General features: G+C 39.2%; 1 protein-coding gene across 1 annotated transcript in view; it reads right to left on the bottom strand.

The window, feature by feature from the left end:
- Nucleotides 1–2,554: 2,554 nt before the first annotated feature.
- Nucleotides 2,555–11,656, bottom strand: part of BMP5 (bone morphogenetic protein 5) — a 74,531-nt gene continuing 65,429 nt past the window's right edge. Inside the window, exons 5-7 of the mRNA XM_063125048.1 lie at nucleotides 9,445–9,521; nucleotides 7,431–7,541; nucleotides 2,555–4,811 (exon numbers count right to left, since the gene is read on the bottom strand). Of these exons, the coding sequence (XP_062981118.1) occupies nucleotides 4,662–4,811; nucleotides 7,431–7,541; nucleotides 9,445–9,521 (338 nt within the window). The 3' untranslated portion in view covers nucleotides 2,555–4,661. The remainder of the gene's footprint in view (nucleotides 4,812–7,430; nucleotides 7,542–9,444; nucleotides 9,522–11,656) is intronic.

Raw genomic sequence — 11,656 nt, 5'->3', positions numbered from 1 at the left:
CCTTGAAAGCAGACTTTCCCAACCTGGTGTCCTCCATATGGGTTGGAATGGAGTATTTTATTATTATTATTATTATTATTATTATTATTATTATTATTATTATTAGCTTTTCTTTACCACCCAATAGCTGAAGCTCTCTGGGCAGTTCAGTACAAGTCCCGGTACCCACAGCCAGCGATGTGGTGGGTTGGAGTGCGTTGCTGGGAATCTGTGGTGGATTGGAGGGAAACACATTTCCTGTTTTTAATAATGAAATGCACTGGCAGAAGTGCACAGAATGGAAAGGGATGCGTAAAAAATCTTGAATTTTTAGGTGTGATGTGACCATGCTGCTTGTAGCAAAAGTATGCTGGGCAACACATTTCTATTGAGCAATGAACAGCCCTGTCGAATCCCATCAAAGCATATACTATTACTTCTCAAAGTAACGTAAGAAAGAGGGGGAAACAGGTCTCTGCCCCAAGGAGCACGAGACAAGTAAAAATATACACCACGGAAGTTGTCCATAAAATGTTGCATTAACCATAAGTGACCCTACATTGCAGCTAAGCTATTTCTATTAAAGGTGTACATTTCCATTTATTTGTTTTTCTTTTAAAGGAAAAGATTACTAATTTGACAGCAGTCTTCATGAGGTCACCATGGAGCTACGGAAAGTGAATGAGAAGTTGTTTTAGCTATGCTTTGCTGTACCATTTCAAGGAGCCCATGTCAATTCCCTCACGAAATGCAGGAGATTTAGTTCTACTTGGACAAACCAGTAGCTTTTATCCCGGTTGCAAACTGTTGGGATCCAAGCTAAACCGATTCAAGCATATTAGTATTTGCCCATTAAAGTACAATTAGCTCTATTACACTGAGTTATCAGTTCCTGTAGTTCACTGCATATTTAGTTAGCTGCTTTGGGATATAGATAGGAATCCACCGTGGCCTCTAAGGAGCCAGAAAATTTAAACTAATTAAAACTGGACCAAGAACACTCTCTTAAGAATCTTGCATGGCAATGTAATAACCCTGGCCATTGAATTGCAAGGAAATGTTATACAAGTAGTTTTCAAGTTGACAGACACATGGAAAGTGTTTTATTAGCTACTGTGAGAAAGAGGTATGCTTGAACGCATGTGCAACTACATTCCCAGCGGTATATAGCAATACAACCCTTTGGAGCATGTGAAAATAGTTGTGCCAATTTTCTTTCCTTCCGAGCAGAAGCACTGGTAGCAAAGCATCTGAGGGGCCTTGTCTTTCCTTGCTTACAGTACATTTCTACAGATGGTGTAATTTCAATGCTTTAAATTGTCAGACTTCTACTGACACCCCATAAGGTTTACACTTCTTTCCTATGTGTTCCTTCTAAGCATGCTTACTCAGCTTGAAAAAATAAAATTAAAAAACAAACAAACCCCATGGGATCAATCTAAAACTTTTGTTCTGCTTTCAGAAGGAGCCATTCTCTGAGTGGAACTCTTATTCCATGAAAGGAATGAAAACTTTGGATACAACGCTGTATTTCCAATAATGGGCTATTCATATTCAGATTAAAGTGAGTACAATGTTTCCATCTAATATAGCCCAGAAAGAAAAGACATGGCAGAACAAGCTATGATTTCAGGTTTATTAGATCTTAAAATATAGACGTATATTTCAACAGAACGTTTCAAAAGAATAATATAAACTTTAGTTTCATACACTCAAAATGGTACACCTTTATTCCAAAATATATTACTTAATGTACCCAAAATACACTTTTCAAACTTTATTTAAAATAAATTCAGTTCCAAACACCATATCCTTCAATCTATCTAAATCACAAACAAATCAATTGCCTTTTAAAATGTTGCCCAAATTAATTTTAACTTTCGCAATTCCTCAAATGCTCCACAAAATAGCAATTCATAGGAGATACCTTATATTACTATACATTACAGTACATGAGCTGCAGTTTAACTAAAGGCTTTGTGGTAAATCAAACATAGGCCATAGCTAGACAGGGCGAAATCCCGGGGTGATTCCTGGGATTGTCCCTGTGCATCCACATGATGCACAGGGGATCCCGGGATCAGGAAGGGATGATCCCTCCCTTGCCCCGGGATCTCGCCCTCCCCTTTAGCCCTGGATTTTCCACCGTCTTGGGCTGAGCCCGAGACCATGGAACGTGTGGCCAGGCGCCATGGGTTGACCTGGCTCCTCGCGATTACTCGCGAGGAGCCGGGAGCCGCACACGGGGCGCAGCGCTCCTCAGGAGCACTGCACCCATTGGGGGTAGGGTGGGAGGAGCAGAGGAAATAATTTAAATTTTAAAAATTACTTACCTTTTGCGCACGAGCGTTCGTGCGCTGCTGGCCCTTTAATTAAAAAATGGCGGGCACAACGCCTCTCCTTCTGAGGTCGTCATGTGTAAACAGAGGAGGGATCTCGCGATAAACACATCATGAGATCTTCCCTCCTCCGTCATGGGCTAACAGGTAGGTCTAGCTAAGGCCATAGTTAAAAGCAACTGAAATGCAAACCTCTTGTCAAAAAGAATACGAAGAGACTTTTTTCTAAAAAAATCATTTCAACAGATTTTAAAAGATTAAAAAAATATAACAACTGCAATGGAGAAGTGATTAGGCCGCCCGTAGATCACTCTTTATTCTGGAGAGATATCCTCATGTAGAAGAAGTAAAACAGAATATTACCATTAATAATGACACATGTTCACATATAAACAGTCTAATTGACTGCAAACATTGTCAAGCCTTTGTAATAATCGCAAAGAACCTTTCGTGTGTGAAATTTTATTGTCCTGTCTTTTTGTAAATTGGTTAATATTGTATGCCATATTAAATAAAGTATAGACAGATTAATTTTTTCTGGAATTACATACTGCTGACTGCATTATTCTCCTACAGTCTGTTCTCTCACCCCATCCCACACACATATCTTATTAGTACTGCTCCACAAGCCTAAACACGTTTACTCAAAAGTAAGGCCCTGTGATTTGAATGGCATGAACTCCCAATGCTAGTGAGCATAGGAATAGATCACATTGAACTCAATGGGGCTAACGTCCGAGTAGACATGCATAGGACAGTAATGGAAGCGATTTAAGGAATAAGTATGTGGACATTCTTATTAATTTAAATAGCGTTCTATGAGAATGGTTTGAAGGTATCAGACATTTCTTGCTCTGTTTTCTCTCCATTTCATTAACTCTCACTTAGAAAGGAGGCTGGCTCATGTGTTGTCATTTTTTGGGTCTCTAAAGACAAACAAATACATTGCAGTAGTGTTAGAGATAATAGACCAACAGCATTTCTTTGAGGTAAAAAGGTTGTGCTACATTCCCCCACCCTCATCCCACTCCATACTGTTAATTTGGAAAGTTCTGGACACAGGCAAAAGGCTGTTTCCACAGAACTCCCAAAGCTTCATGCCTCCAGCAAACTCTGCAACCCACATGCAAAGAGAAGTAACATGGCTCCTATGGTTACAATGATTATGCTAGAGAAAATAGCTCTAACAATTATGTGCAATCTTTCAGCCTCTACATTTAACCTACCATTTATTTATTTAAACACGGTTCAGCGTCTTACTTTATCTAATGGAGTAGAACTTCTAAAAGGAGAATTGTGTTTAGCTAAGCATTTCATTTTTTTTAGCCCTTTCTCAGTGCCTTTTCTAAATAAATAGCCCGCCAGAGTTTTCATTGGCACAATGTAGCCAAATGTATTCAATTTCCTTTAACAATATAAAACAGTCATAGGAGTTCTGGAGTTTCTGAGCTTAAAAAAAGAAAGAGTAAGTGAGAGAGAGAATACAAAGGCTTTATTTTCAAAAATGAAATAAATCTAAGCATGATTAACTAAAAATCTGCCTTCAATGTTCTAGTACGTACTACGATAAACCCATATAATAAAGCATTTGAAATGTCATCCATACAAAAGAAACTATATACCTTTAAATAAATAAAAGCTACTATGTACATAATACTTTACATGAAATGAGAAATGACACAAACTGGAATAAGTTGTTGAGAGTTCTTTTTCTCCAAAGAGAGAAGGAGAGAGAGAGAGAGAGAGAGAGAGAGAGAGAGAGAAAGAACGGAAACAATCTTGCGCCTGTACTGTAAATTCAAGAACTGAGCCAAAATTTCTCAGAAGTCATTTTCCTGAGAACATTTGATTTCTGAGCTTTTTATTTTTCTCATCCTCCTGGAAAAAAAGGAGGCCAGTAACCAAGATTTTGTGTGAATATTCTCCAGCATTTATTTGTGGCAGCTGCCATTTCTCCTCCCCAAACCCACAATCCCCCAGAATGATTCTAGCTTTGGGGCATTGTGGCATATGCAAAATAGTGGCCACACCGCTAACACAATTGTTGTTGTTGCTACTGCCACTGTTACCACTTGCAGTGGCAGCAAGCAAAAACAACACAACACAACACACCCTTACTGGGGGTGGGGAGGGGTGGATAAAAGACGCTGTGCTCCTGGTACTGTTGATGTTGGAGAATTTCACCTCCTGTTGGGAAAAATTTGGTAAAACACTCCCCACACACACACACACACACACACAATTTATCTACCCACAAATAGAGCGGATAATTTTGAGAGGTCATTTTTGCACAACTGGTAGTCAATTCCTGGTCTTCAAAACCTTCTGTTTCACAAATGTATCCTAGTGGCAACCACACGAGCGCACCACCATATTTCTGTACTTTTTCAAAATAACGTTTGAACTGTCATCAAAGTAGAGCACAGAGATAGCATTCAGTTTCGTTGGGGCACAGCAAGGCTTAGGGACATGATCAGGGAACATCAAATGGACCTGGAACAGAGAGATACATGTAGATAACCTAAAACATTGCTCATGCCATTATTTCCACTGGCAATAACAGACACACACACACACACTTGCTTGCATTGTCATAAGCATACCATTTTAAAATAATGTGTGTTTTTATAATCTAAACAGAAAAAATGTTTTTAAGGTTTTACAAATAATAATGCCCAGAAAGGTAGAAACAAATTGCCCTGTAGCTCTTTAAGAGATGGGTAGAGTAATCCCATGGCTTCTAAACAACCTCAGGTGGACCTCCTCATCCAGATGCATTGGACTGCAAGTCCTGGGAATGATGGGAGTTACTGTCTGACATAACTGGACGGCATCACGTTGCAGAAGGCTGGGGAAATTGATAATATGTTGAAGTTGAATAAGGGAAAGGTGGGTTGAAATCTTTTCCCAGCCATCAAGCTTCATGCACAGCCTGGAGCAAGTCATTCTCTTTTAGGATGATGTAATAATGGAGTGATTCTGTTTTAGGTTGATCTAATAATAGTTATTGTGAAGGCAAAATGGGATCAGGAAAAGCTCTGCTCTTGTTAGTCACAGGACGGACCTCTGGAGCATGCAGCACCACCAAGAGTGCCCCTCCTGAGGACTGTAGTGACCAATCAGGGGTGTAGAGGGTCAAAGAATTCTTGATATTTGTAATTAAAATCTACTCATTGTTTCTGTGTGCCATCCATCCTGTATGCCATCCATCCTCACAACTGCTTAGGACAAAGCAGATGGGGGATCCCATTTTGCCTCATAATAACTATATCCATTAGACCTGCAATGATAAAAGCAAAAGCTGCCTAGGGAATGCTGGGAGTTTTAGGACTTCTTTCTGTCTAAACATGCATAGGATTGCAACATAGTGGGGAATTTTGAAGTGCAGGCATTCATCATGACAGTTTTCATAGCCATGTTCCAGAAGAAAATCCAAAAATGCAAGCACTTGTGTTGATATATATGGAACCAATTGCCTAGGGAGGTTGTGGGCTAGGTATGCTTTAATGTAGATTCCTGCAATGAGCAGGGGGTTGGACTCGATGGCCTTTTCAATGATTATATATATTGGGGGATTTGTGTGTATTATGTGTGTATGTATACATATATACACATACAAATATTGCTGCTGGAATAATCCATGTCCTCCCAGCTATTGTAAGGATTGCAGCTAAGCTCAGAGGGAACAGGCACCCCTGAGGGAGTGGCCAAGGATATCATCATCCCTACTCATCAAAAAGCCCCAGCGCTTTGACCCTACGAGCCCTGCCTCCACTACACCGCTGGTCTCCTATACACAAGCACATCACTGTGTTCCATTTGTTTCAACAGGAGTGGGGTAAAAGCCATAGCACGTGTGCCTGCTTCTTGGAAGAAGCCCAGAGGAGACTAGAGGAGGAGGTCATTCTCTGAAGTGGGATTGGATAACCATAAGGGAGGCAATGTTGAACAGCTTGCTGAAATGAATGGGAAAGGTAGTGGAAACATTTGAGAATGGGGAAAATACAGGGACTTTGTACTTGAAAGCCGGTTCAAAGAACTAATATTCTGCACATGTTGGTTGAGTTGGAAAGTGAGGAGGCCATAGAGGAGGGAGTTGTAATAGAAAGGACAAAAGATTATTAAAGCTTGGATAAAAGCTTCAGCAGTAATATGTTTCATTTGTTTGGTAAGACTGTTAAAATCTGTTATAGCCATCTGCCCAGCAGTGATATAAGCTTATAGGCTTTGCCAGAGAACACAAAACAGGCAATCGGGAAACAGCTTTTATATAACTGTTACCATGAAGAGATCATTTACCATGAAGAGATCTTTTTTGAACTATCATAAATCCTTTTTTTTAACAGTTTAGTAAAAGTTTGAGCACATGGATTTTCTGAGGCTGTTTCATAAATAAAAAGGAAAGTGTCAGGAATACGCATGCCCAGCAATATTTCGAGGGATCTGTGGAACTCCCATAGGCTTCTTGCTTTGGGAAGCAATGGAAAGGACAACTTTTGTTTTATGATTTCTCAGCCATTCTTTAATTAAGATGGAACAAATTAATAAGAGTATTTGTCAGTAGTAATGTTGCCAATTTCTTTTTTTAAAAAAATACAAATGTGCATAGAGTATGAATTTTTCCAGTTTGTTGATTTTGCTTCTGTGCATTCTTCAACCATCATACTAGGTGACTTCCCCATGGGTATGTCACACCCATTAGTTTGGATGGAACATAGTAGACGTACACACCAAACCGCAACATGCCCTTGAAGTGTGAGAAGTCAATGACTGGTATTCCCACTTGTAGCTTACAGTGGAACAGCACTGGTTGGATAGGGCTAGGAGTCACCATTTGGAAGCACCTAAAATGCACATAGTCTCAAATTTTCTTAAATAATTATACATTTATTTTAGTACTAACATCTGTGATTGGAGATAAATTCATAATCTGATTCATGGCACCATTGGCCCCACCGTAGATATTGGGAACCAGTTTGGTTACACTGATGTAACAGTGAGGTCCAACTGAAATTTATGGGAAGATGCACTTATGTTCCACTGGTTAGATGGACTTAAAACCATCTAACCTTCCCTGGATATCACAAATTACATTTAGGGATTCATACATACCAGAGTCTGCACTATGGCGTGATTTGTAGCATTCATATGGGCATTAAGAGGAAATGAACATTCTCCATCACAATAAAATGCAGCATAACCCTCTGGAGCTATAATCCAATCCTAAAAAATAAGAATAAAAATGGAATATTTAAATACAAACTCAATACTTCCCATCTAAAATTATCCCTAGTTTGTGGGGAAAATTTGAAAGTTGAGGCACCAACAAGCCCAAATGGAAATTGAATTTCATCCAAATGAAGGCCTTGACTCTTCCCGATCCTGGATGGAAATCAGCAGATAAGTGTGTGAAAGTCTAACTTCAGAAAGATTTTTTCCCCACCCTTACTTTGATTTTATTTATTTATTTATTTTGGTCACCTTCTATGGCAATGTTGCACTAAAATGTGTTAAAAGCGGCAGATTAATATATGGATCAGGATTGGAAAGAAAAGTAATAACAGAAAATATGATTGCTTTGATTTTTTTAAAAAAGAAAGGAGATATAAAATATACTCACAGGATGAGTAAGGGTTGCAAAAATATGGGAAACTGAAGTTGACTAATTATTAGTCAGCAAAAGACTTCTCATAATTGATTAATACAGGAGTAATTAATACAGGTAAAGTAGCTAAGGCATATCAATTCATACTCAAGTACAACTGCTGCCTGTCTACCCGAGCCCGCTCCCCACCCCCCCACCTAAGATGGGCACGGATTGCAGCCATTTAGCTCTGTGCCCATTTCAAGTGCCCCGCTACTCATGGGGAGGATGGGATGACCCAGGAGCAGTGGCCATATGGCCCGCACTCTGCAGGATAGTCCCAGGACCGCGGAAGACTTTTCCACGGTTCCCCATATCCCGGGAAAGTACTTGCTTGTCCTTAGTTGCCCCCGGGATCCCTTGTGCATCATGTGGATGCACAGGGACAATCCAAGGACAGCCCCGTGATATTGGGCTGGTGTAGACATGCCCCAATATACCTTGGACCTGGCTTAAGGATGACCTTCTCCTACTCAAACTTGTCATTACACTGAATTTATCTTTACAGCCCTTCTCACAGGTAGCCCTGGCCTTCTGAGAGTAGAGAAAACCTTTTGTGATGTTCCATCTTTGGAATTCTGGTGCCTACCTCATTATGTTTTCAGCACCCAGGAAAGAATTTTTCATTATTGAGAAAGGTGGTTTTGGTTTTTTAAAAAACCTGCCCGGACTGAGTTTTATCTTCCTACAGTATTGCTTTTATTGGATTTACTGGGGGTTTGTTGTTGTTGCTTGATCCATCAGATTTTATTGTTTTAATATTATCTGTGAGCCACCTTGTCAACAGAAACATTGAAGGGTGGGAAACAGATTTTAAAAATGAATAAATAAAACAAAACTATTAGAAATTAACAAGGAACACTGCTGACAAACCAACACTCTGCATTTCTTGGAAAAAGGAAAGGAACCTCTCGTGCACGCACTGAGTCATTCCTGACTCTTGGAGGGACGCCAGCTTTCGCGGACGTTTTCTTGGCAGGCCTTATAGCGGGGTGGTTTGCCGTTGCCTTCCCCGGCCATGATTACCTTTCCCCCAGCTAACTGGGTACTCATTTTACCGACCTCGGGAGGATGGAAGGCTGAGTTGACCCGAGCCAGCTGCCTGAAACCAGCTTCCGCTGGGATCGAACTCAGGCCATGGGGAGAGTTTCGGCTGCAGAAACTGCTGCTTTACCGCTCTGTTTTTGCAAATCATTCCTTGTCATGTCAATTTCCTATGGCACAATATTTGATAATCTGGGATATTTTGATTACCTGGAAACTCTTCTGTTATTTGCCTGGAGTGAAGTAGTATAACCGTCACAAAGTACAGTGTATTAAGTTTTAGATCTACTGAAAGATTTGTTGCAAAGATTCACTTTTAAGCCCTCTCCTTTGCCCCTCAGTGCAAATTCTAAGCACTGATTATTATAATTATTATTACTTATTATTATTTTAAAAATTACAGTTTCTGCCTAAAATAGAATTGAACAATGCCAGTACCTGCCACCCCAGGTCTCGGAAGCTCACATAGAGTTCGTGTTTTTTGCAGGCCTGTTTCTGTTCACTTGTGTTATAATCTGTAGAAAGAAAAGAAGTCCATTGTATAAATACTTCTACAGTTCTAAGTATCCACTATTTCTGCCCTTATATATTACAAACATTTTGATATGAGGAAAGCTTCGGGAAATCTACCATTGATATACAAAGTATTCAGGGCAATAGCTTGTCATGCTAGCTGCCAGAGTGGCAGTTCTGGTAATATTAGTATACTAATATTAATATAATTATATTAACAGTGTGATTCTATACATGTCTACTAAGAAGTAAGTCCCATTAAAGTGAATGGAGCTTACTTCCAGACGAGTGGATATATAGAATTGCAGCCTCAATATCCATCAAAACCTGGGGCAGAAAGAGGCTCAATAGCAAATGTCACATTAGAAGAAGTCAAAATGTAACCAAAATAAATATGCCAATAAGGTATGCCAGTTATTTCAATCTTAGCAATAATGGTGCCATTTTCAAGACTATTTAAAAACAGTCATTCACTAATGATCTTCCCTTCCCAAACAAGCAAACATCCATATTATTATTATTATTATTATTAATAATAATAATAATAATTCATATAGTGGCATCAATTTTCATCATGCTGTACAGAACAAAATAAAACAAAATACAAAACACCCTGCCATATGGCTTATATTCTAAAATCACAGTAACAAACAAACAGGGAGGGGAAAGGCCAATAAAGGCCATGGGGGACAATAAAACAAATAATAAAAACTAGTATCGTCACCTGCCTGATGGATTCTCATCAACTAACTTGATGTTGTGCAGACTTTATACTGTTAGTTTTACCCTACCCTGTGCCTGCTTACCCTACCCTGTGCCTGTTTGCATTCTCTTCCCCTCCTTATTGTTTCATTATGATTTTATTAGAATGTAAGCCTATGCGGCAGAGTCTTGCTATTTACTGTTTTACTCTGTACAGCACCATGTACATTGATGGTGCTATATAAATAAATAAATAAATAAATAAATAATAATAACTTAGGTATGTGTTTAACTTGCAAAAAGTACCCTGATGATTATGGGTGCTTCCAGATGGTCAGCTTCTAGCGCTATGCATTAAAAGGCATTGTGCAGCTATTCCATCTTTTTTTTTTCCTTAATGGGAGTTTTTGTGATAAGAAAACAAACAAACATAGAAGTGGTGGGAAAACATGGAAGATGATGCAGTCCGGACCACTCCACCTCCCAAATTCTGGGAATGACACAGGATGATGAAGGCATCCTCTGGAAGCATCTTATGACTTTTAGAAAAAACCCCACATTTTCCAACATTTTTATAGTGTCCATCAAGAAGCATAATGAACCAATAAAATGATGCAAGCAAGAGCTTACAGTGCTTTAATAAAATAGAAAGTGGAAGCCAAGAGCACTGTGAGCTCTTCTTCAACACCATGTACTTTATTTATTTATTTATTTATTTATTTATTTATTTATTTATTTATTTTTGCTGCCCTAATGATTCTGGTTTTGTAATGATTAAATAACTTTCGGTGAAATTCATTCACTGAATTTTAAGGGGTGTGGTGTAGAGGCTAAACTGTTTGACTGTGAGTAGGGAGATCCGGATTCGAGTCCCTGTTTGGCCATGGAAACCCACTGGGTGACTTTGGGCCAATCACAGACTCTCAGCCCAACCTACCTCACAGGTTTTTTGTTGTGAAGATAAAATGGAGAGGAGGAAGATTATGTACACCGCCTTGGGTTCCTTGGAGGAAAAAAGGTGGTATATAAATGCAATAAATAAATAAATAAAACATGATATCATCCTGATACCATGATATAAACCATAACCCTTTCATGGTTTCCCACTGCTTCTTCCATCTTTTCTTCAGTGGTGGAAGTGGGAAATCATGAAAGGGTTATGAGTAGAGGATAACGTCATCTAAACCACCCAGAGAACTTCGGCTATTGGGCAGTATAAAAATGCAATAAATAAACACATAAATAAACCACATACACACACCTTAAAATTCAGTCAATGAGGCAGGGTGGCTGAACCCAAAGTTATTCAATCATTACAAAACTGAAACCATCAGGGTCTGAAGCTTTTCTCCTCCCACGTAAAATCCATTAGTAAGAAAAGATGGAATGGATGCACGATGTCTTTTGCCCATTAGCACTACAAGCCATCCATTGC

The sequence above is a fragment of the Elgaria multicarinata genome, chromosome 4 (assembly GCF_023053635.1).
Source record: "Elgaria multicarinata webbii isolate HBS135686 ecotype San Diego chromosome 4, rElgMul1.1.pri, whole genome shotgun sequence".
NCBI lineage: Eukaryota > Metazoa > Chordata > Lepidosauria > Squamata > Anguidae > Elgaria > Elgaria multicarinata.
Note: the sequence above shows the minus strand (reverse complement) of the source record. Positions and strands in the feature narration are given on the sequence as shown.